General features: G+C 48.1%; 1 protein-coding gene across 3 annotated transcripts in view; it reads right to left on the reverse strand.

Moving 5' to 3' along the window:
* Positions 1-312: 312 nt before the first annotated feature.
* The window catches only part of PMEPA1 (prostate transmembrane protein, androgen induced 1), a 45524-nt gene continuing 19451 nt past the window's right edge, over positions 313-26385 (reverse strand). For 2 of the 3 annotated variants that reach the window (XM_056507328.1, XM_056507327.1), the window contains 3 exons: positions 12180-12334; positions 6213-6266; positions 313-6129 (listed from right to left, as the gene is read on the reverse strand). In XM_056507328.1, coding sequence (XP_056363303.1) covers positions 5563-6129; positions 6213-6266; positions 12180-12334 — 776 coding nt within the window. In that variant the 3' untranslated portion in view covers positions 313-5562. The remainder of the gene's footprint in view (positions 6130-6212; positions 6267-12179; positions 12335-26385) is intronic. The other variant, XM_056507329.1, reaches the window with a different exon arrangement.

Consider the following 26385-nt stretch of genomic DNA (forward strand, 5'->3'; position numbering starts at 1 on the left):
CAGCCTGGGGCTGTGAACTGGACAGGCAGAGCATCCCAGCATCCTGCTGGAGCCCACAGGAGCTCCTTGTGCCCAAATCAAAGCCAAGTGTCCTCCAAAGCAGCTGGAGAAGCTGCTTGCCAAACCAGGGGCCACTTTAACAGTGCTGCCAGAAACAGAGAGAAGGGCTGGGGAGACTGAGAGCTGGGGCAGAACTGGCAGAAAAACCCAGGGGTTAATGACTACACATCCCTTAGCCCAAAGAGGGAACCCAGGGTGAACCTGCAGCACATCCATCCTTCAGACACACAAAAGAAAACCCCCTGCAAACAGTCAAGTTTTCAATCGCTTTAATGTGATCACTGCAATTTGACCACAGTTTCAGAAAGGAAATAAAAGTCCCACAAATTCTCTGTGCTTAGGATTTGAGTCAATCTGGGCAGTTCTTGTCGATTGACGTTATTCAAGTTAAGACCTTCTGAGCATCAGTGACGTTCTCGGCTGGAAGGCAGGACCGCGAGTGTTGGGCAGAGTGCTGCAAACCAGGAATGCTTCTTCTGGGATTAGAGCTGTGCCACCTGCTCTGCTCCAAAGGAACCAGCTGTACATGCACACACACACACACATGGAGCATGCAAATGCACCAGGAACCAGCTACAGCTCCACGGGGAGGGCACGGTGGCAACACAGAGGAGGGGCCGTGGTTCAGAACGAGGAAGGGGGAACCCACACAAATATCCAAAACTGAGCAGATTCATTTTCCAACATTCCAGAAGAAAATGGGAAAATCGAAATTACATTGTGTTGACAAACCCTGATTTTTTTTTTCTTTTCTTTTTTTTTTTTTTTTTTTTTTGGGTAACAAAGCAAAAGGTGAAGGCAAATTTTCCAAAGTATTGTAAAATTTATTGTATAAGTATTGCAGCTTTTAGAATGACATATAATTGCCGCTATCGGTTACTGGTACACAAGAAGCGTTTACAACAGATTTTTGTAAATTGGCATCAGAGTACATATTCATACTAAAACAGCAAAATATAGATAAGTACTGCATTGCATGTGCTGTCAATAGTTTACATAAGTTTAAATTGAACAGAACTCAGGATACAGGACTGCCTATAACAAACTCCAAAGCCAACACAATGCAACTGGAAGTTTAAGAAAATATTAATACAATGAAATGTGTCTATAAGGCAGGCAAATTAGGACTTTAATGTTGTCCTTCATGAGCTTCTATAGTACAGCAAAACTTTGAAGCGCAGTTTCTGGAAAACTTTTGTTTGTTTTTTGTAGCTTTGTGTTGTACACAGAAAAATCTCTGAGCAGTACAGAGACAGAAGAGATTAAAATTCATTCTGTTCTGGCCTAGCACTGTTAATGCTACACATCTGATTCAGTCTTTTCCCAATTCTTAGGAAAACCATTGGGCTTTGATGTCTTTATTTTTTTTTAATATAGCAGTTAGTGCAATTCTATAATTCAATACACATACAAAAGGGTGATTCTCCAGAAAGCAATTGGATTTCCTTAGACCCCACTTAAGACAGAATGAATTTTGTAACATGGAAACAACACGCTGGATTAGTAAAGCTGAATCTTCAAACCAGTGTAACCCAAGGGCTGTGAAGGGAACACAAGTTTGGCCAGTGTCAGCCCCAAACAAAACCCATCCCTCCTCCTCACCAAAATCAGCACAGCCATGTTCCCATCCCATTCCAGGAGGGTTTGGGGGCACTTTAAGGATGCTGTTTGCCGTACTGAAAGCTGAGAAACTCTGTGAGATGAACAACCCCTTTTAAAGCTAACGCCACGTAAAACTCCGAGCAAAAAGGCAGGCTAAGGACATGAGGTTGCTAAGCATTAGCAATGCCTTGATTCTTCTGTACTTCTTTAAAAATAAATCACTTTTTAAGGGGCCTGAATCTCTGTGCTGGCAGCTGCAGGACAATCTAGCACCGCTCTCCACTGAGCTGCACCAAGGCCAGAGGGAATGGGGCATCAGTGAGGGTGTGCAAAGCAAATTCCCTGCCTTGGTGGCAATTCAGGATGTGGGAATGGGGAAGAAATGGACCCCGAGGCAAAAAGTAACATTAAATAGTAGTAATAATAATAATAACAATAACAACGACAATAATAATAATAAAAAAGAACAGACCATTATTTCTAAACACCCATTCAGAACTTGGAGTTGATCTGGGCCCCAGATCTGGTATCTGCACTTGAAATACACAGTTGTCAGGACTGCAAAGAGAGGGATGGACAGAAGAAAAGACAAAAGATAACAGCTGAGCTCTGCTGAGGAGCTGCACCCACTGCCTGGGGCCTGGGGCTCTCCCCACTGGAGCTGCAGCAGACCAGGGAAAAGTGGGAGCTTGGGGTTTGTGCATGGATGGGCTGAAAGGCATCGTTTGCAACAGAAATTTGGTGCTGATGAGCCACCCCGTTTCACACTCATTAGGCTCCCCAAACTAGAGAAAGAGGTAAATGAAACTGGAGCCAGGAACTCAACAAATTGATCACTCAACTGCAGAGCTTGGGGTGACACCAGACAAATAAAAGCTCACACTGGGAGAGGTCTGGGGAGGGAGGAAGAAAATAGAGGGAAAAGAAAAAGAGAATTGGTTGAAATTTTGAGGACTTTCAAGCATGAGAGCTGGGTTCAATTGCACTGCATCTTCAGACCCTCTCCCACTACCCCTCTGTGCCTATCCAGCCCCTGCCCGCTTCCCTGACTTTTCCACGGGGTTTGGTGGCCAGGTGACACCCTGGGACAAGACAATCTCGTTCCTTGACAACCTCTGGTCTCCACACCACCTCTGTACTCACTGCTCAGTTTTAAACATGTGATGCATATTCCACCCAAAATCTGCTGAGGTAACCGTATTTTTTTTAATAGCAAACAAAACTAGTTCAGGTCACTGAACAACCCCCCCTCCCTCCCCAAAAAAAACAAACCAAGAAAAACAAAACAAACACCCAACCCCAACAACACTATTCACGCATTTTGGCTCAAGAGGGCAGTAGATATTATATTTCGCTTTCTCTTTTGGTTGGTATCTCATTTACAATATCCACCACGGATTCCTACCTCCCCGGGTAGGATAATGTGCATAAAACGTGTTCAAGTTCCCTAAGAACAGTCGGAGCAGAGCAGCGGCCGAGGGAGCAGCAGGTGTGGCCAGGCACAGGGAGCTGCTCCGGGAAAAAGGGACTGGAAAAGTGAATGCAAGGTCCAAAGGAGCAAGAGACCAGACGCTGGTTACTCGTAATGCTAACGATGATTTTGTGTCCCCCTCTCTAAGAATTGAGGGTTACTGTTTCTTTAATAAGGCACTAAATAGACATGTTACATAAAGGAAAGATACATTTTAAAAACTCGTACAAATTCGTCAGTTTTGTACCTTTCGTGACAAACTAGATTTATTCCTTTGCGGTACTTTTTTTTTGTGGCTTTTTTTTCTTTTTTTTTTTAGGTCAGCAAAATTTAGGTTACGTGACTGTTAAACTATGAACATTTCAAGAGCTGTGGAAAAGCAGTTTGAAGTATTGAGAAGGTACAGGACTATTTCTAGGCAGAAATAAAATAAGAAAAGCAAAAAAGCAAAAAAAAAAAAAAAAAAACAATGATCAAACTTCAAGTTCAGCTATTCATCATCTTCTTTAAAATATATATAAATATTGTTCAAATGGTCAGAACTTCAAAACCGTTCTCATGGTTATTTTTTTTTTTCAAGTAATAAAAAAGTTGCTTAAAAACAAGAGTTATTGCCTTTATATCTTTCATTTATGTCACTCTACTAGATAGCATCCTGCAGGAAATCAAATCACACCCCCCTGTAGAATCCTCGCTCTCTGTGGCTCCTACCGACCCCTCCTCGGGACCCACATGGGATTTTTCCCTTTTGCCTTCTCCCCCTCGCTCTCTCAGGTTTCCCACTCACTCACAAATTCACCAGACACCGAGGTGACAGAAAATGTCAGCAAGAGCAGAGCAAGACAAAAACGCTTCCGAAACCGAGAGAAACGAACGGCGGGAGGGCAGCGGGACCTGGGGGAGGGCTCCAGAAGAGGTGAGTGGGGGCTGCTTCTAAAGCCTTAAGCATGATTTTTGTAGCCTTTAATTAATACAACACAGGAGCAGATTCATTCCCATCTACTCTACCTGGTGCCTCTTTAGCTGGATAACAAAAGTAAAAAATAGCGACAACCGCGGGACACGGCTGCGCCCGCTCATCCCAAATTGAGGTTTGGGAGGTTGGAATAAAATTAAAATGATGTTCAGCACACTCTCCAGCTCGTCCTTTCAACGAGACATCTAAACCCAGCTGAAGGGCAGCCAGTGGGTGTGCTACCAGTTCCTCACATTGACTTCCACCACCACTGCTTTGGCTCCAACAGGGCCCTTCAGTTGAACATGGAAAGAAATAAACCGAAAAACACTTTTGTTCCTTCAGACACAGAAGTTTATTCTCAACCCCCACCACCCTCCCCTCCGAAAAGTTAGAGGTTGTCCAAATAAAAAAAAAAAAAAAAAAAAAAAAAAAATCAAGTAATTTTTGCCTGCTTCAGTCATTCCTGACTGCGGGAAGCAGGGAGTTTTCATTTTACCTTGTTACTCCAATAATCCTACGGGATGACAGACAGACACACACCGACTCCTCTTGCTTTGTAGGGAATGTATAAAAGCCGTGGCTGTCGGCGGCCACGGGCAGGGACTCTGGAAATTAAGGATTTGCATAAGCTGCAGTCTCGCTCACCGCTCCGCCCAGGGCTGGCATCTCCACTCCAGCGATCCTCCTCCCCTTCCAGCTACTTTGTTCTTCACTTCCACACAGATCCCTTAACAGGTTCATGGTAGACATGATAGAGGCTTTGACCAACACAAGCACTGACATATTTATATTAAAAAATAGTGCAAAATTTCAACATTTATATAAATAACTCTAAACCCCTGCTTTTGATTTTTTTTTGTTTTTTGTTTTTTTACAATGTAATACATGCTTTTTGAGTTGGCACTCAAAAAATTGCCATTTTTTTCTTCTAGTTCAGAAAACAATTTTTTTTTTTTTTGAATAGGCCTCTTCTAATACAAAAATACTCCTGCTCCTTACACATACACTTTCTCTTATTTTTAATATATATTTATATATTTATATTGCAGATCTTTAAACAAAATGGTTTTTGTGCAAATATTTTGTTTTTAAAGATAAGTGAAATAATCAAACGAAAAAAAAAAAAAGCATTCACACACAGCCCAACTAGAAACAAACGAAAAAAAAAAAGACTACAGTTGATTTTTTTTTTTTCCTTTTTAAACGTCTAGACATAGCTCAATAAAGAAATGTTTTTGCAAGCTTGGTAGGCTTGTGCATTCAGACCAGACATAACAAGTAAATATTTATACACGGAGAGATGGGGAAGGGCTTCTTTTTTTTTTTTCTTTGCTCATCTTCCTCAACTCTCTCTCTCTCCTTTTTCTTTTAACGAGAAGTGCAGAGTGTTTCATTTACTTTCTTGCCTTTTTTCTTTTTTTTTTTCCTTTTCCCATTTTTTTTTTTTTTAAATAATTTTTTTTTTTTTTTTTTAAAAGGGGTGCCCTTTTTGTTTCTCTTTCTCTTTGTTCCACGCCGTCGTCGTCGTCGTGGTGGTCGTTGTGCTCTCAAGGCCATTGATGTGCGGGGGATGGAGTCTGCTGCCCTCCAGGATGGGGGGCACCCCGCTGTTGTTCTGCTGGTGCTGGTAGAAGGTGGAGCCGGGGTAGTGCCCGATCACCTCGCTGTAGGTGGGCGGCGGCCCCTCCATCCTGCCGCTGCTGCCGTAGCAGGTGGCGCTGATGCCAGAGTTACTGCTGGGGGGGCACGGCCCCCCGAACACCGAGTTATCTATCAAGTCACTGTCGAAGATGGTTCTGTTGGGGGGCGCCCGCACCGACTCCCTGTTGAGCTCCATCTGCTGCTCGGGGTCGCGCAGCTGCAGCGTGCAGGGTCCCTGGTACGGGGGGGGCTCCTCGCCGTCCGACAGCGAGATGGTGGGCGGCAGGTCGATCTCGTGCTGCAGGTACGGGTAGGTGGGCTGGAAGCGGCTGAAGCGGTCCCGCTGCAGGAAGGAGGGCACGGCCAGGCGCTCGCTGGGCCGCGGGGTGTAGATGTGCTAAAGGAGAGAGGAGGGAGAGCGGTCAGGGCTGGGGGCTGCGGCACGGGGGGCAGGGGCGGGCAGAGGCACTGAGCCCTCACCTCCGCTATGCCGGTCCCCGACACGGTGCTTTCCGAAGGCCACAGGCTTCCCTCCTGCGGGGGAAAGCAGAGGAGAGGGCAGGGTGAGTCTGATGGCAGCGGGGTTAAAGCTCCTTCTGCGAACGGCCAGGTGTCACCCAGAGATGACACTGTCACCCTGTCACAACTGCGTGACACACCCAGGGAAAATCTTAAAGGATTTATCCAGTCTAACTTCCTCAGGGTTTTTCCCAAGCTAGAGACCTTTCTCTAATGTAAACATAATGAATTATAACAAAAGATAAACACCTGTTGGATCCTTGAGAAAGCCTGGGACAAGAGGTGTTTCCTTCTCTGACCTATGAATCTTTTGTATTTTGTTTTGCCCAAAGTCTCTTATTTAAAGCTGTGGTTTTCTTCAATAAATTGCTCTTTCTTGCTGCATGCAAGAGGGGTCACGTTACTGGGTTCTCTCACCACTCCATCACCCCATAGAGTAACAACCAGCTCCAACCAGCATCTCCAACACAATCATGTGGATGGACACATGCTCGAGTGTTACATCACCACTGCAAACATCCCTTCAGATCAAAACTTCCCTCCCCTTGCACCTCCATCTCCATTTAATGGATAATTTGCAGAATGAATGATGAGAACAGCACCAGCAAACAGCCCTCTCCCATTTGCAGACTTCCCCCCCTCCCACCCCCAGCACAGCTCCTTCCTGGTTCAAACATGCCAGAGGAGTATTTTTCAATTTGTGATCCATGAGCCGTGGGTGATTCACAAGACATCAAAAAACGCTCCATGAAATAATGACAAGATTTAAAAAAAAAACCCAACAAAAACAACAAAAACCAAACCCAAAAAAACCCCCTCACACCCACACTCTGATGCTCACAACCACGGACATCATGGGAAAATAAAGATAATAAGTGAATAACCAAATGTTAAGCCTAATTTTGATTTCGCTAAAAAAAAAAAAAAAAAAAGTTAAATAAAAAAAAAAAAAAAAAAAGAAAAAAATTCTGTAGCAACAGGAAGGTTTCAGAGTATTTTTTCCCCAAAGAGTAAGTAGTCCTTAGCTTAAATAGACTGAGGGACTGAAGTGTAGAGGTTTTCTTACACTGCAAGCATCACCCTGATCCTGAGATCCAAACCTCAGTGCCAACAACCCCAGGCACGGTGAAGCCACAATTTCCCCCAAACCCTGAGACTAGTTTACAATTCATGATCAAAACAAACAAACAAAGGTTCTTCCCATCTGCTGGTGATACTCTGAGCATGCACTGTTCACCCCAGACATTTTTGCCTTAGGATCTGCAATATTTAAATATTGCTAATATTCACATATAGCAACATCCCTCTGGCAGGCAGAGCTGGAGGAAAACAGCCAGGAGGCTTGTAATTATAACTTGGAACTTCCCAGCTCCTTGCAGGTGAATCTCCAGTTCTGGCACTAGTAAGCCAGAAGTATTTAGCACCAGTGGGAAAAAAAAATGACAAGGGAAAAAGAAACCCCCTTTTTCCCTTAAAGTGCTACCCTGAGAGCAAACCACACACCTTCCTCCTATAAGAACTCCTATTTCTCTACCTGCCCCAAGCACAGCACCAGCACCACATTAAAATCTGCAGAGAAACCCCCCATTATATCCCTCACCTTCCTGTTTTCTCATTTTTCCCCAGTGCTGGAATATATTTTCTCCTTTGGAATCAGGGACGGAGAGCATCCATCAGGTTCTGGATTTTGAAGCTCAGCCCTGCACACAAACCTCAAGGCAGGGCTGGTGCCAGTGCAAGGAAAAGGGAGATTTAACTGGAAATGAGACTGCCCAGAGTCTTCCCCCTTTTCAGGAGCACCTTTCTGGAGCAGAGGTGAAGTGCCACAAGGCAGCACCTTCCCTGGGCACAGCTGAGGAATGTGCTGGCTGAGCTGCAGCCCCATGGCCCTTCCTGAGCAAGACAGCCCAGTTTCATTCCAGAGCTCGAGACTCCCACATGGAACTGTTTACACAGGCATCCCCTGTTTAGTCTGGTCCATTTTACACAGACCTCTTGTCTGCAGTCAAAGGATCCAAGAGGAACTGCACCTGCCACAGGACAAATCCTCACCTCCAGCTCTGACACAAAGGGCCCAGGGAGGACTTCCAGTGCCACCACAGGCACTGCCAGCCTGTTACCTCACCCCAAAGGACGCTGAAGCAGTGGGCAGGAGCGGGAAGCACTCCCAAAATTGTGTTTACTTTGCCCTGCCCCCCTGGCAGACTTCCTGAGCAGCGAGTACCCTGCTGCCTTCTGCTAGAGGTTTTATATTTAACTTGGCAGTGGGCAGTGCCATGGCAATATCCCATCTGCTCCCCCCTTTCCTGGGAGTGATGGCAGGCAGCTCCCACCAGGGTGGCTGCAGCCTGGTGCTTCCCAGCCCTGCCAGGCTCAGCTGGGGCATCCTGTGGCAGCTGATGGGCAGGGCAGCTCCACCCAAAACATGCCCCAAAGTGCCCACTCACCCAGAGCCTGCACCAGGATCCTGCCCATGTGTTTGGAATCACAGCTCTGGCTCACACACCATTCATCTGTTTGTACAGATGAGGTCCAGGAATGATGCCCTGGGCAACACGTGGATGCAAGAGTAGCAAACAGTACAAACAGCATTAAAATGGGATGCTCAGAGACAGGAGGAGCAGGCAGGAGATCCATCTTCTGTAGGAGCTGGATCTCTGCCACTATTAACCAGGACTCCAGGGCCTGGCCATGCTCCTGTGCCCACAGCTGACTGACCACTGGCACCCAGGGCTCCCCAGCACAGACCCCTGCCACACACACCACCATGAAACCCATCTGGGGAGCAGCTCAGCACCCCTAAAAACTCCACAGCAAGACTAAAACTGCTGGAAATCAGTAGTAAGAGAAGGGCAAAGCCTCTGGGACAGAATATATCCCTGCTTTTAGCCTTCACTTTGGCCCTGGGATGGCTCCAGGGCCCCACTGAGCCAAGCAAAACTGCAGGAGCAACATCACTGAAAACCCTCAGCCTCTCCTCACCCACCTCTGACTTTCAGAATATGTAGGACTTGAATCCATCTCAACAATGAACAGCCTAGAAAACCACAGGTTTCTGAAATGAAAGGTGAGATTCTGCTGTCTCATGAGTGATACAGTTGTAAAAGCCTCCACAAGTATTGCAGGACTTGATGCAGAACCTAAAATTACTTTTAAATTTCTTTTTAGACATCAATCTTCAACTTTTTTAGAACTACTTGTTCTAGTGATGTCAGAGAATTTTCTCTGTAAAGCTGCATGGTACAGATTAAGTCTCTGAGCCCTCAGGAAGACTCATTTTCTATTTTGGGGGACAAAGGGGTGCTTGGAAATTGCACTTATACTACTTTTTCTTGGGGGAGTGGGATACCACTGTTCCAAAGGTGCAGGGACAGTGCCATTCTTATAGCAAAAAAAGTTAACAGTATGATTTCTTATATTCTTAGTTCTGGAAGATAAAAGGCACTTGTCATGAGGAGACAAGAGTTTAAGTACAGCAAGAATGGTGATGGAGAAATGCAAGAAGTAATACAAAAACTGCTTGCCAGCGAGAGCCACATTAAAAAACCCTTTAGGGAAATTAATTTCTCCTTCAGCTGTAATTTTGGAGCTGCAGCATCAAAAAAGGACAACTCCAGCAGACCCAGCAGCATCCTGACCATGGGATGAACTGCTTTAATATTTCAGCAGATGAAAAGCGTGAACGCAGCTCCAGCGCTCGACCGCGGTCACGACACCAAAATGAAGTTTGGGATTCAAAAAGCCCAACACCAGTTCAGTGCAAGTTTAATGGATTGCATAAACCATGTATCCAGCCCGTTCTGGAGCTGTTCTCCAGGACAGACACGCTGTGCTGAGCCTGAGAGGTGCTGCCTGTCAGGTTTTATTAGGCTGGATCCCACTGTAACGAGCTCCCCGCTCGTTAGGGCACGAGGGGATGCTCTGTCCCAGCAGGAGGCTGCTGGGACCACAGGAAATCTCTGCTGCCACTCCACCAGTGCTGGACAGGGCAGGGAGATGGGGAACAACCAGAAAAAAAAATAATAAAAAAACCCCCTCAAAATTATACATTCCTATTTCTCTCCTTAGCTCCAAAAAAGGTTTTGAAGACTCCACATCCTCACTGGGGTCGAGCAAAGGGACAGATGTCAAACACTGCTGAAAAGCCATTAATCTCTGATGTGTCTGAAGGCTGAATAAGTAACAGAGCTGAGCCAAAAAAATGGCTGGAAATTTTGGCCTGGTAAAATTTAAAGTAGATTAAAATAATAAAGGGGAAAAATAATTGTTTTTTAAAGAGTCAATTTTTCATTCAACTTGAAATTTTGGGTAAATCTCCATGTGATTTTCTTTTTTCTTTCCATGTAAGCCTTCTTAACTCTTTTTAAAGAAAATAAAAAGCAGGTCACTTGAGAAAACAAAAATCACTGTATTAAAATAAAGAGGGCTTGATCTGAACTTGGCTTTGAAAGTGTAAAACGACACAACTGGCATTGTGCAGATAAAACATTCTGGACATGATATTACAGTGAAAGAATCTGAAAATGGGAAAGCAATGTTTCTGCTATTTCCAATAACTCATGTGCTTGGATGCCCACACTCTGCTGCTGGGAGTGGGTGCACGGGGCCCTAAGAGGAACAGAAGATTTCTGGGGGGAGCTGGGACATGTGTGGGGAGCTGGGCTCTGATCCCCAAAGCAGGGAGGTGCCTGAGCCATCTCCACCCTCACACCAGCTGGTTGAACGTGGGATCAGGAATCCTGTGGGATTCCCAGCACCCCCATCCTGAGCTGGGATCATACCCTGCCCTCTGGAGAGGGGCTCCACAGCCCACAGAACAAGGGGGGATGGAATTGGGTTGGGGTTTGCACAGCTCTGCTTCACAAAGCAGCCAAGAAGGGACCTGTGTCTGCTGTGTGTGGTGTGTGACACAAACAGCACCCCTGGGTGCTGCAGCCGCACTGAAGGCTGGCTTGGGGAAAGATATCCCCCCCAAAAAAAAATAAAGGAAAGAAAATGGAAAAATAGAAGAAAAAAACCCCCAAGAAATTCCTATATTTGATCTTTTTCCTGCAGCAAGTATGGATTTGATTCAGGGGAGCACAGCCCCACACAGAGCACCCCACAGCACCAGCAGTGTGTCCTGCCTGCCCTGGCAGCCTGCAGAGGAGGGGACATGGAGCAGGGATCCTGTTTAAAGGGCTCTGAGACCCTTCAGGGTGAATGCTAAAGAAGAAAAGTATCAGTACAAGCCATCCCTCCACTGGAGACAGAGCCACAGAGGCAGCAGTGAACAGTACATGCTCACCCTCCAAGAAAATGTGCTGCCTTTTCTCTATACATCCTTCTAAGTCTCTCTGAGCCACTACATTTGAGGAAACTGCATGAACCAACATCTGCCTCGAGGCTGGCACAGCTTCCCTTCAAATCCCTGTCAGAGGTACAATTCACACGTTTCTCCTCAGGCTTTTATCAAGCCAGGAGCCTGGGTTACAGAGAGCCTCTTGCACATCCCCTTGGAGAGCTCTCAGCTTGTCTGGCTGACAAGTGTTTGCTGCCCCTTCCACTGCAGGAATGGCAGCAGCACTGGGGAAAGCTGGAGCCAGTCAGTCAGGGTTTCCTGCTCTCTGCAGGGCAGGCAGGAAGGTTTTATACAGAGAATCTAACTGGAGCAAAGGACTGGACAGTTTGGGACTGCTGAACCAAGGCACATGAACCCCAACCAGCTGAGGGTCTCAGGAACAGGACATGCCAAGAACAGCAGACACTTTGCTAATGAAAAATCCAAATTGCAAAGCTCAGGGCGAAGGCAGGGGCTATGCTGTCCACACCTCAGCACACAGCACCCCAAAGAGCCAGAGGCACCCCTAACATGCCCACCCCCAACAACACACAGAGATGATGCCAAGGCCAAAGAGAAGCAGGCTGGGAGGGCAGGGTGTCACTTACTGAGGAGAGGTTCTCGTCCCGCCGCCTGCCCTGGCTGTGCCGGCTGATGAAGGAGCGCGCAGACAGCTTGTAGTGGTTCAGCAGGCACGTGATCACCACCACCATCACCATCATCACCACCACGATTATGATTATCTGTACAAACTCCAGCTCCGCTGCAAGAGAGACAGACAGACAGACAGACAGACTTTGAGCCATCAGCAGCAGCAGCAGGTAATGAGCACAAGAACAGTGAAGTAGCAGAGACAACACTGACAACGCTGCACCCTTCCCTTACAGCCTTCCCACGTGGGCTCTGTGTGCCCTCAGCCCACAAAAACCTCACTCATTCACTGTTTCAGTGTCACAGAACAGTCTCCAGGAGGGATCTTTGCAGACAATCTGTACTTCAGAGTGTTTCCCAGCTACAGCCCAGACTGCACTTCCCAAAGACCTCCTGGGTGTCCCCAGTGCTGGGCATGGATCCAGGAGCATCCCAGGGCCTCACGTGCCTCTCTTGGGGCTGCAGAGCCAGGAATCAACATAATTCATGCTAATGAAACAGCTCAGCTAATGCAAGTTAAATTTCTGCAGTTCCCTTCCCATCACCACCACTCCTTCCCCCAGGGAGGACAGGACTGAGCCCTCCTCAGCACATCCCTCCACAAGCACAGGTCCCTCTGTCCCAGGGCTCAGACAGGGGTGGCCCAGGGGACAGCACAGCACAGCAGGCAGTGGCAGCCCCCATCTCTGAGGCTGCCCACCCACAGGGGAAGCAGGAGGGGAGAGCTCCTGCTTTTGGGTGAGACACAGATGGGTGAGATGCCTCTGCCACGGGGCCACATCCCACAGCTCCAGACAGCCCTCAGCTCAGGGCTCAGCCAGCTGACAGTGGCAGCTTGAGTGGCTTGAACTGGCAGAAAGGAAAGCTGCCAAAAGCCCTCCAAACAAACAAGAACAAGCAAACAACAGACTATCCTGTTAACTCTGCAGACACTTGGCAGGAGGCAGCGAGAAGTCGCTCCTAAAATTTCCTAAGGAAATAATTCCTCACACCTCTCTGAGGCTTAGGAAAGTTGAGTTCTGGAGGCAAACATTGTGCTGGGTCATTATTTCCATGAATTTGCTGCCCTGGGAGTACATGCCATTCCCAAACTGCTCAGTCACTACCCCCAGTCCCCTCCATGCCAGCAGTGCCCAGGACTGGGCAGCAGCATCTCCAGTGCCCAGCATAAAGGAGGGGCCAGACAGCAAAATTCAATCATTCCAGGGATTTACACTTAGTTTGCTTCTCAGCAGTGACAGCTGTAAAATCCAGCTGGGGAAAGCTAAGCTATCATGGATGCTGCCATCTATATTTAATCTTTACAGACACACACATATAGATCTGCAGACACACAGCAAGGCCCATCAGACCTCAAAGGGCACCACTCATACCAGCTGGGGTGGCTTCTGCTGAGTCAGGCAAATTTATTAGGCTTTTGGTTTGGATTTTTTTCTCTTCTTTTGTTTAGGTTGTTTGGGTTTTTTTTTTTTTTTTTGTGGAAAGTTTTCTCCTGACAGGTGGCATTTGAGTGCCAGTAAAAGCAAATAAATGTCAAGAAAACAGTCCAGGTGGTGAGGGCTGCCAGTTACCTTGGAGCTCTTTCTGCTAAACAGCAGCTATTTCTGCCACTGCCCAAAATGCTCCACCAGCTCTTCCCACTGCCTGCAGAAAGCAGAATTATGCCTTGAAAGCAGGAGCCTTATCTGGCACTTTGAGCTGGATGGATGAGGGACTTGGAGGCCAGATCCTTCCAGCACCCTTAAAACACAGCTGCCTCTACACGTGGGGTGGGAAGAGAGGGATTAAAAAACAAACATTGTACAAGAGTTTGGCCTTAAAAATGCTTTTTAGCTAGAATAAAAGATAAGCTCTGTGTCTTTCACAGCAAGCCAAACAAGTTGTCCAGTACCACTGTGAGAGGAAGAGCGTGGAAGAAAACCATATCCCATAAATGTGATCCAGCATAGCTCATCTGTGGGACCCAAAAGCTGCTCCTGGTGCCCTGTGCTGGAGGAACTGGCTGGAACAGGAGCTCACTGCTTCTGAGCAGAACCCAGACTGACCACAGGCACAACCACACCAAAACCTAAAGGGCTGGGAAAGGGGGCGATGCAAAACCATTTAGAAAAGTCACAGTGACTCTTCCCATGTCACATACACTGTGCAGGGGTGTCCCTACACATCCCAAAGACATGTCCTGGTGCTGTAACTGAGCACTGACAGGAGCCCCCAGCAGGGTGAAGCCCAGCACCCCAGCCAGGCACAGGGCACCCCACAGCTGCCCTGGGTGCTGCTCTGGTCACCCATGAAGAGCCAGATCCCAGCCCCTGGGCCTGCCCTCCCCCTGGGCAGCACAGCAGCCACCCAGCCTGGGTGCACAGCCCATCTCCTGCACAAAGCATCATGGAAAAGGAAAAACTAAGCAAAAAAAAAACCCCAAATGTTTTTAAGAGGATGAGTCACTTCAGCCTCAAAATGCAGCGTATGCTTTGGCCATGGTAAGAAAACACAAGAAAAAATATAAACGAAGCTGGTGATGGAAAACTTCCTTTTCTGTTAAAAGGGGTTATATTTCTAAAGAAAAACAAGGCCAAAGTAGTAGTAAAGACAAGTTCCTTTCCTAGAACAAGAGATCCCTTAAATGAACCAAACCTTGCTAAATTGGTCCTGACCAATTCAGTGACACAGGTGAAGTTCTGGCCATTGGGAAGTGCTGCCCCAACTCCTTCTCAGGAGGGAACACACAAGATGTGACACTCACAAATGACCCACACCAGGCTTCCTGCACACACACAGCCAGCAGAGCCTGAAGCAGAAGAAAGGGTGGGAATTCCAGCAGCATCTGGGACAACACACCAGTGTCTCCTCCATCCCTCAGCACTCTGGGACTGCTCTAACTGGGGATGCTCACCAAGAGGTGCCCCAGGAAGGCACAGGGTGATCACCAGGACAAAGGGGATGCTGCTTTCCAGCAGGGATGCTCCTCCTGCCCCATCTCTACCCCAAGCCCAGGCTCTGAGGAGCGTTACCATGCCCAGGAGCAAACCCATCCCTTATGCAGGGATGAGCTTTAATCCCAAGAACACTCAGGTTGCCCAATCTGGCCTTTGGAAAAAATAAAATAAAAGTCAAACCAAATAAAAAAAAAAACCCACACACTCAATTTGTGCTTTTCATGTTTCAAGAGACTCATACCCACTCGAGGCACCAAAGTTTCTGCCAACTCTCCCTCTGTTTTAACTTGTCTTCATGGGTTTCTTTTCTGCAGAAGGGAAAACAAACCCAACACACTGCAAAGCTGGATATACTCAGTAAGATTTTTATCCAAGCAGCTCAGTCAAACTAATGAAGAAAGATCATTAAAAACCCAAAGTTTGAGTTAATATGTTATTATACAAGTGCAATTCAGCTGCTATGCTAATAAAAAGCCTTTGGGGAATGAAAAACAAGCCAAACTGCAAAGCACATAATTTATAATTCTACTGGTATTCTTAAAAACACACACACAACAAAACAAGAAAAAAAAACCACTCAACACATTTTGTATTTGGCTTCCTAATCATTGTCACTTTTCAATTAGAAGAGACCTCATTCCATTTCTCTCTGTAATTTTCCCCAAGGGAAGTGTTATAAATGCACTAGGCTTTACAAGACGGGCATATTCCGCCTCCAAATGCAAGGCAAGGTCGCACTAATTTAATTTTGCATAATTTTGATTCCAGAATACATTTCAAACTAACAGGTTCAGACATCACATTTAAGTGACACAACCTGCTTTTCCGTGTTTTCTGCCTGCCGTGCGTGCAGCGTTCTGCATTTCCCCCCCAGCCCCTCCCCAGCCCCAAACTGGCGTTCCTGACCAGGGAGCAGCACTTGGCACCTCCCATTCTTCACCTTCACAGTCACTTGCCACTTCCAACCACGCCTGGCCTTGAACAAGGGCTGCACAGAGGATGATGGAGATCTCCTAGGGAGTGATGCAGATTTCCTGCTTCCCAAAGCCTGTGCACTCCACTCTGCTGGGTTTAGAAGAAGCTGATGCCCTTGCTGCCCACCCTGCTGCCCAGTCACCACGACCATGAGCGTCTGAAATTCATGGATTTATGTGTGGGTCCCACACTGAGGTGCTGGCCATGCTCTTCCCACAGAAGCTGCTGCAGGAAGGTGCCTCTGGGAGCTTCCTTGAGTCCTTAGAAACAAAATACTGGCACCCACAGGTTCAAATTAATTAATGTATTTACAAGGAGGAGAGTGATTTGAGTCAATGGTGATGCTGGGGGCACCCTCACAGCCATAGGGTTGTATTTTAAATGCATTGCCTTGCCTTTTACAGCAACATTTCAGTTCATAAAATGCTTCCTATAAACTTTATTAATGCTCTTCTTTCCACACAGAGTATATCTGCAGAACACAAACTCTCCAAACCACCACAAGTATAAAGGAGGAAAAAAAACAAATAAAACCTGTATTTTGCTGCAATCATTCCAGACACTCCACCTATCATTTACAGGTGGACAGGACAGCTCAGAGGCAGGGTCTCAGCCAAGATGACCTGTACTTTCAGCCACATATAACACACATCTGCAGGTCAAACCAATCATCCCTGAGTTTCAATTACAATTTCTATATCTACTGGAATTGTGTATCATGTGAGAAGTGATGAGAAAAAGTGAAATTACTCAGGAGATAACAGCTAAGATGAAGAAATGTAGCTGCACTAGCCATAACTCCTAAGGAAAAGAGTTTAAAAAACCCTCACACACTCACACACCCTCTTACACATTCCTACACACTCACACATGCTCTTACTCTCATTAAAGAGTGATCCCCCTCTCAGAGGCTGTGGACAGCAAAGAAGAGGTGAAAGAACAAAGAAATTCAGATGGCAGATTACTCACCCTGGCTCATCCACTAGGTCATCTTAGAAACAATCAGAGCAGGCAAAGTCATTACTGCACTATTTTTGTATTAGCATCTGCTACATTTATCTTCTAATACCTCCATAAACCAGATATGAAGGGCCATCAGATTGTCAACAATTGTGTTTGTTTACAAGACAGTACTGCAGATAGATACAGAATATGACCCCAGTATTGAGAGTGCTGCTGCTGGCACTGACTGGCAGCACCTTGAACCTGCAGCAGCACCAAGGCATCAAAGGGACCAGGATCAGGCCTGGGACAACAGGCAGGACAGCTGGGAAGGGATCACTTTGGGCCTGCACAATTAACAGCTAAACTTCATTTCTGCATTCAGCACAGTCAATTCTGAGCAGAAATGATGCTGTGTGAGCCAGTGAGGACAGGCTGAGGTGAGGCAGGAGGGCAGGGAGCAAGTGAGACTCAGAAAAAGGAGCCAGTTGAAAAAAAAAAAATCATTGCTGGAAAACAGGGGATAGGGCCTCAAGAAGTTCTGCTCATAGTGCCAAGCTTTTGGCCATAACTGTGTTTAATACAGTTCTTTTTCTTCAGATGTCACCCCAGGTAATCAAGCATCACATCCTCTGAGTCACTGGCAAATGATGGCCTCATCCCCCCACCTCCTTTTTTGTTTGTTTTAAAGGAAACAGCCCCATTTCATGCTTAATAGTCACAGAAATATCAGACTGATTGGGGCTCAGAACATTTTTTAGTGCTTAAAAAACACAGCAACTGTCCTGGGCTTGTTTTCAGAAGGTGACCTTCCCTTCCCAAGCTCACTCAGCTCAGTGGCAGCTGTGGGGAGGGGGACACACATCCAAGGGCCAGAGAGGCAGCATCAGCATGGCAGAACTCAGCTTGTACAGGGAAATGGCAAATGTGAGAGCTGGGGTCAGCAGCTCTGCCAGCCAGGACAGCCTGGCTCTGAGCAGAGACCTGTCAACTGGACACTTGTTTGGAGAAACTCCTGAAGACATGAAACAGCTCCCCCAGAGCAATGAGAGCTAACAAGGTTCTTTGGGACACACAGACTCTCTGAAATCTTGCATATGCCAACCCTTTCTCTCTTTTCTCTGCCTATTTCTCTCAACCTCCCCTTTTCCAGGATTTTTAGACAAGGTATTTCACACACAGTCAGGCTGATCCCAGCCTGCCGAGATGACTGAAGGAGTACATGGCTTCTGAAGTTACTCCCAAGGGTGAGAACAGCTGAACTGGATTAAAAGAATAAAGTCATTTTGATTTTGCACTTAAAAGACAGGTAAATTTGCTTGCTTGCTAGAAAATTTTGAGCAGCTGAGAACATCCAAAATATCTCCTGTTTCCCCAGAGGAAGCACAATAGCATCAGGCCTGGATGATGTCTGGGCAGGGTGAGGGCAGAACATCACCCACCTTTTGAACAAGAGCACCAAGAGAGAGGGACACAACAACAAGAGTTTACCATCTGCAATCATAAACAGCCTGAACCAGAAAAAAAAAAAAAATCTACCAAATAATGAGTGAAAAAACACAGCACGCAATATCCGGAACAAACCCCACCAGCTGACCCCGAAAGACCAAAGAGGTTTTGTTTGTCAGGGGTATTTCTAACAGCCAGCAAAAATAAACACATTAATAAATAAGTATTTTCGTGTACCCTGGAAACACTCCTGATCAATATGTGGTTTGCTACTGTAGAGGGTTTTTTTTCCCTTCCAGCCAGCAGAAACTCATGACAAAGGAAAGCACATCTCATTTATGAACTTAGCTATAAATACTTTTGCTAACTGCCATTTAGGAATTTCATTTCCTGCTTGAGCAAGTCCTGTTGAAAGAGGCAATTACCAAATTTGTTTCTAGTTATAGAAATAGATGTTTGTCGCTGCCCACATCTGTTTCGACAGACAAATTGCCAGACGCGGCCGCTCCAAGGAGAGCAAGTGCTCCATGCAGGGAGGGCTTTGCCCGCTCTCCAGAAAGCCAGGGGCAATTACAGGGATTTGTTTCTGATCCCAGCTCCCTCCCAGCCCGTCTCCCACTGCAAGGGAGCTGCCTCGTGCTGACAGGCACCTGCAGCCTGCCCCAGCTGCATCCACCTGCGCATCACCCAGCAGGGCAGCAGCCTGCCCCCTCCTGCTGCTGCCAGGGGACACCAGGGAACGTGGGAGGCATTTGTCAACAACAGGCTGCGAGTTCTGGAGGTCAGGAGGGCCCAGCAGGCTGCACACAGCAGGGACACAGCACAGGGCTGTGGAGATGGGGGTTTGTGGATGTCACCAGCATCAACCACAGCCTCTCCCAGCTGAACAGGGGCTGTACACACCGGGTTTCACCAGGTGTCTCTCCACGCTGGCTGTCCCCTAGAAAGTTTCCATTTCCACTTATTCTTGGGATCAAACCATCCACTGGTCAATTCCCAGTGTGCTCAGCCATGACCATGCCAGACTCCAAAGCAGCTCCAGGTGCAGCACCCAGCCCTGTCACAGAGCCCAAAGCAGCTCCAGGTGCAGCACCCAGCCCTGTCACAGTGCCCAGCAAGTCCTGTGGGACCAGTGCTCGTGCAGGGGCACCTCCAGAGAGGCACAGACAGCAGCAGTGCCTGTGCCTCCCTGCCACAAGCATGACACCCATCAACTCACACCCAGCACCCAGCTCAGGGACACGACTGAGGTGCAGAAAAGCCACAGAATACTCTGAATTGTGGCTGGGTAACCTGTGATCCTCCAGCATTTCTACTCTGTACCAGCATGGTTCCCCCACACCACCTCACTTATCACCCAGCACAGCCCCGAGGAGCCCCCTGGCATTTGGGAACGGTGCTGGGACCCTGCTGTGCCCCTGTCCCCAGGCTGCAGCTCCCCCAGGGGCTGCAGGACGTGCAGCAGTGCCACAGGGGCTGCCCTGGCTCGCAGACGGGTGTTGAAACCCAGATTGAGCAAGCTGGCCAAAGCCACACAGGTCATGACAGGGCTGGAACTGCGACCGGATTTCCTCAGCACGGTCCAGGGCCAAACAACGGGACACGCTCCCTGCTCTGCCCTGCCCCAGCACTGTTATCACCTGTGCCACCCTGCAGCTCCTGCTCGCCAGAGGAGTGACCTTCCACAGGGCAACTTACTCCTAGGAACAAGGACAGTCTTAAGTTACAGGCAAAATTATGCATTGCAGGGAAAAAATATGCAAAATGCATGCAAATGCCCAGACAAGGCACACTGTGTCTGGTCACTGCAGGGTTCAGGTTCAGTTCTTGAACTGGTCTGAACTGGTCGCTACCACCAGATGGGAGTGAATGCATGTGCACTGTCTCACAGAGATGGGAAAAGAAATTGTATTTTTTAATATACATATATATATATATACACACACACACACCAGAGTGAATGGGGGAGGTGAGTACAACCGCCCCAAATCTGACAAAATTAAAGGTAATAAATTTACTTCCACCTCAGCTGCAGCAACAGCCTGAGAAAGGTTTTAACTCCCACAGCAGATCTGCTGGGAAGTCTGTTTCATGGTGGGGTTCTGCATGTGCAGGTTTTAGGGCACACACAAAGAGAAGGCCAGGCACAGATGGGGTTTGGGGCCAAGAACAGGGCTGGGGTCACCTGCCCTTCCTGAGCATCCTCATCCTGGGGTTCCCTGCCCTCCTCAAGCAACACAATCACGATTCCCATCCCGGGGTGCTCTGCCCCCTTCCCCGAGCACCCCAGAGATCTCTGCCCTCCTTGAGCATCCTCATCCCCATCCTGGGGTGCTCTCCCTCCTTCCCTGAGCATCCTCACCCCGGGGATCCCTGCCCCTTCCCCCGAGAAGCCTCATCCTCATCCCAGGGTGCTCTGCCCCTTCCCCCAAGCATCCCCATCCCTGTCCCCATCACCATTCTCATCCAGGGGACCCCTGCTCTCCCCAGCCATCCCCATCCGGGGGTGCTCTGCCCCCTCCCCCGAGCATCCCCATCCCCATCCCGGGGTTCTCTGCCCCCTCCCCCGAGCATCCCCATCCCCATCCCGGGGTGCTCTGCCCCCTCCCCCGAGCATCCCCATCCCCATCCCCATCCCGGGGTTCTCTGCCCCCTCCCCCGAGCATCCCCATCCCCATCCCGGGGTGCTCTGCCCCCTCCCCCGAGCATCCCCATCCCCATCCCCATCCCGGGGTTCTCTGCCCCCTCCCCCGAGCATCCCCATCCCCATCCCGGGGTTCTCTGCCCACTCCCCCGAGCATCCCCATCCCCATCCGGGGGTGCTCTGCCTCCTCCCCCGAGCATCCCCATCCCCATCCCCATCCCGGGGTGCTCTGCCCCCTCCCCCGAGCATCCCCATCCCCATCCCGGGGTTCTCTGCCCCCTCCCCCGAGCATCTCCATCCCCATCCCGGGGTGCTCTGCCCCCTCCCCCGAGCATCCCCATCCCCATCCCGGCCCATCTGCGCCCCTCCTGCCGCCCCATTGTGCCGCTCCCCCGTCCCGTCCCCAGACACGCGGGGCAGGGGGGCTGCGGGGAGCCGACCCCCGGGTCAGCCCCCACAAAGGGCTCGGGGGGAGCTGGAGGAGCCCCGGCCCTGCCCCGCCACCTGCCCGCCGGGATGCGGGATGCGGGATGCGGGCGGCAGCTGCCCCGCACCGGGCGCGGGGCGGGAGAGGGCACAGCACCGACGGGAGGATTATCCACGGACACAGCCTGCCCCTTTTTCACTGCATTTAACAATAAAGCAGTAGCTATAGCAACGGGGTTAATTAATGCAGCGATTTGCATAACTAAAACTGCGCACCCATTCAAGGGCCGGCGATGTTCGCTCGTAGGGGACCCGCAGCCAGCGCTGCGGGACACCCCGGGGCGGCCATCCCCTCCTCACACCTCCATCCCCACCACGCGTCCGCACACCAGCATGTGGAAAAGAGCAGGAAAACGGGGGCCGAAGTGTCCTTCGAAAAATTAAAACTGAGGGGAAAAGTGATTTTCGGGGATGGAGGGAGTAAAGCGCATTCCAAGGCAGAGGGGGTAAGGAGATAGGGAATGTAAAGGTTTCAGACTATCGTATAACCAGAGGGGGAAATGTCTTCTCACCACAAACATGCATCTGCATGATGTCTAGACAGTCATAAAAAGGGCAATTAAAGTACTGCAGGCTGCAGTAAGCCAATGTCTCCTCTCCCAGTCTAAACAGTTGAAACATACTGCACGAACTTCGGGGGGAAAAAAAAAAAAAAAAGAAATACAGGATAGAGAGAGAAAAAGACAAGTTTGTAAGGAAAAATGTTTTGAAATTCAGCTTTAAATAAGCCAGTAAATTAATTCAACCTTGTCACATCTCTGCCTTATAACATATCAAATATTCCGCCTGCGTCCTGTCTAGACTGCGATAACAAAGGGCATTTAAAGCCCTGCAAGATGCGCTGACAGAGTGGCCATTTAAAGACGCAGTATTGCTTTCTCCATCTAAAACGATTTGTCAGATGGAGTTAAAATGAAAATGATAAGTAATCACTCTGGTTCACAACCATTTCAAAAGGAAAAAAAAAAAAACAAACCCACAAAACCCCCACAGCTCATAGATATAAATCCCACTAAAATCATTCCAATGTATCATTCCAGTGGGATTTGTCTGGCCTCTTTTTTATGGCATTTGCTTTTTTTTTTTAAATTTATTTTATTAATCTGAGATGTCAGAAGCTTTCTGCAGCACATGCATTTCTAAATAGGAGTGTATTAAGTTTGAAAAAAACAGCTCCAAGTTTTAACTGATTTATTGGCATAAAATGATGACTCGTGGAAAAACACTATTATAACCCCAAGGGTTAAAAACATCGAAAAGGAATTTTTGTTTCTATTTACTTAGAAACAAAAGAATAAACTGTATCACATGAGAAAAACTGGCGCCATCACTGACACAGCTGAGCCTGCTCAGTCCCATCCTCAGGAATGCAAAAAAGAAAAGAAAGTTAAAGCAAACTATGCGGGTGTGCAGAGTGTTGGATTTTGTACTGAGAAAGGATGGTTTTCTGGAAAAAGCAAAACAAAATACAATCCTGTCTAACACAAAAAACAAAACACTCTCCCTCTCTGAGTTTTATCAATTGTTGAAGAACCAAAACACCCAAAATAAAATATACAGGTGAAATCACAGATCTGCTGAACAGCAGGGCACACACTGCCCTGACAAGGCCAGGCCACACTGGGCCAACACTTCCACCCCAGTGCAAGGCTGGCCTGAGGCTTTTGTTGTGACCTGCCATGAGCACAAGCCCCTGGCACGACCCTGTGCCCAGCCCTGGGTCCAACCCCACTGCCCAGTGCCCTCTTCAGGGGGAGGTCACAGTGAGAGTCACCCCTGGAAACCCAGAACCAGCTTGAACTCAGTTCTTCTCTGCTCCTCACCCTATAGCATCCCACCACCACCTCATCTGCACCTCCCTCTGTCTCCCAACCCTTGTTTCTTAATTATTATTTTAATAAGACTGTTTCCAACTTCATTGTTCATTCCGTAATAGCCCAAGGGCTACAACTGTTCATTAGACAGAATTTCTGCTTTAATTGCACTGACACAGATGTGTAGGTTATCTGGAAGAAATTACTAAAATGAGCAGTAAAGAATGGGGCTGGATGCTTTTCTTCCCTTACAGAGAGTTTAATTTAACATTATTTCCCCCCCACACCCCATACAAGCAGCATCATTTGCTGCACTCTGGGTTGCAGAGGAACTAACCCCAAACTGTTCCCACTGCACACAGGTGCATGAGGATTCCCACAGGGGCAAGAGGGGCAGGTCTGGGGGCTCTGTGGTTTTTTTTCTGCCAGTGGGGTGGTCTGTGAGAAATCAGTGACATTCCCCTGCGAGTGGAAGCATCTGGGATCACAGATAAAGCTTTGGGGAAGAAGTTGGGCCACCACTGCTCAACATGCCCGTCCCTGCATGTGCCAGGACTGGGGTGGGAAACAGGCTCCCTTGGTCCCCCCTCACCACCAAAAAATGTCATCACTTCTGCTCAACAGTGCCTGGGCTTCGAAGCCACCATGGCTGTGCAGCTGTCAAAGCCATGGAGTTCACATGAACTCTTCCTCTGCAATTCATGTTGGCAAGAGCCAGACATATAATAGCCCTGGATTCAGGGAGAAAGAGCTGCCAGCATTATTTCTATTTAAAACCTCTATTTGAGCTTCATAGACTCATTCTTCACACATGATACACATGCACACACACACAAAATGCAGAATTGAGCCAGATTCAAAAGCATTTCACTTCACCAAGAGCAGTATCTAACAGCAACTTCAGGTTTTGGCTCTCTGTGACTATTTAATAGATTTTAATTCAATATTAAAAACCATGAACCTGCCAATTTTTTGTTATGTCTTCTGGCCAGGAAGAAGAAAAAAGTTGTTCCCAACTCCTTTATCAAAGCATTCCCTCCTCTGCACCTCCCTCCTGCAGACAAGGGGCTGCAGCCCAGAGGCACCTCCTGGCCAGGGCAAGGCTGACCAGGCTGGGCTGGGGCAGGGCCAACAGCACAGGTTCAAGTCCCATCTCTAAATACGTCTAAAAGCCACTAAAAATGTCTCCTTCAGCCAAACTTGTCTTTTAGGAGGGAAGGAAAATTTCACAAATGCTTCATGTTAAAAAAGCCTGCATTAAGGTAAAAACCTTCCCTTTGTTGCTAGGGGACTTGCTTTGTATCAGCTGAAAACCTTTAAAATGCAACCATTGTATTTTGGAAAAAAACCAACCCCGAGACTGAAGCACCTCGTGCGCTAAAAATCAAGAGACAGAACACTTCAGTTCCATCCCTCATTTGCAAGTACTTTGCTCGGGCCTGACTTCGTTTTGTGTCTTGGTCCTCGACGCTTTTTGGCAGTTTGCTCCAGACTTACTGGCAAGGGCTAAAAGGTTTCTATTTAGCTGGTGTCAGCTGAGCATCTGTGCCGGCAAGAGCTGGAGTGGGGGTGATCCCGGCTGCCTTTCAAAAGCACATTTCTTTCTGGGAGCTGCCACAGTAATTTTCGGTCTGGATGTGCTCGGGGAGCGGGGTGACTCCCTCCGCAGCGGCGCAGCGCTGCGTGCGGGGAGCAGCGCAGGGAAAAGGAGCTGGGAACGCTCCCTAACCTGTGACCCCGGACAACAAAAGGCAGGGAGAGCGTCTAGACCTGCAGTCTGCCGGGGAGTGAAGGGAGCATTGTGCTCCGGCACGCTGGGGCTGGGCGCGGAGCGCTGCGGGGCAGGAGCGCAGCGCAGCCCCAGCTGCGGCACCGCCCGGAGCGCTCCGGGGAGGGGGCACACACAGCCCCCCCGAGCCCTTCCCTCCCAGCACAGCGGCTTCCCCTTCCTTCACCCCTGCCCGTCAGATTTCCATCCCCTGGTTCCCTTTGCCTCCGTCTGCTTTTGCACAGAGCATCCCTGAACGCAGCGATCCTGCAATTCCAGCCCCGTGCAGACTGCCAACAGGAAAGAGCAAAAAAGAAATGCATGCTTCCTTCCACAGAGCCTTTATTTTTTGTGACAACAGTTGTGGGGGTTCTTTCTGACCCCCGGTGCTCTACAGGCACCAAATTCCACAGCTCTATAGGCTCCTACTCCAGAGCTCTTAGGCTCCTACTTTGTCGGGTAATCTTCTAAATAAGCAAAGCAGCTAATAGTAAAAAGGTTATTTATTACAGAGCACATCAGTCTCAACAGGCAAGCAGACAAGCAATGGCAAAGCAGCAGCAATAAGCAAATGGCTAGAAGCCCTGGCAAAAGCCAATGGCTAAAAGCACCAACCCTCCCCAATACAAACTCTTATATAGGATTTTTTCCAACCATCTAAGATGCAAACTCAGACCACCACTCCTTAACCTATTAGAATTCCAGTTTCTTAGCACACCAGGTTATGTATAGAGCTACACATGCAATCTATCTTGTTCTATCTGAGAAATGTAAACAATATTCTTACTATAGCTTTATTATGTCTAAGTCCTTTCTACAGCTGTGGGCCTGGAGCCTCTACTGAAGATATCAGTGTGTTTCAACCTTAACTAGAACACTCTCTACTACTATGGCATTTGAAACTTTTCACTCACTAAAAGCAGTAGAACTCATCCTAAAACTTACTGACTTACTAACTTAAACATCTACATTATGTGTGAGGGGCTTAATATACTTCAATCCATCCAAAGGCTTTAATTCAACCCCTGCACTCTGATTTCTCCCTGACTCACCTTCCTTCACCCCTGCCCATCAGATTTCCAGCCCCTGGTTTCCCTTTGCCTCTGTGTGTTTTTGCACAGAGCATCCCTGAACACAGTGATCCTGCAA

The sequence above is a fragment of the Oenanthe melanoleuca genome, chromosome 20 (genome assembly GCF_029582105.1).
Source record: "Oenanthe melanoleuca isolate GR-GAL-2019-014 chromosome 20, OMel1.0, whole genome shotgun sequence".
NCBI classification, from domain to species: domain Eukaryota; kingdom Metazoa; phylum Chordata; class Aves; order Passeriformes; family Muscicapidae; genus Oenanthe; species Oenanthe melanoleuca.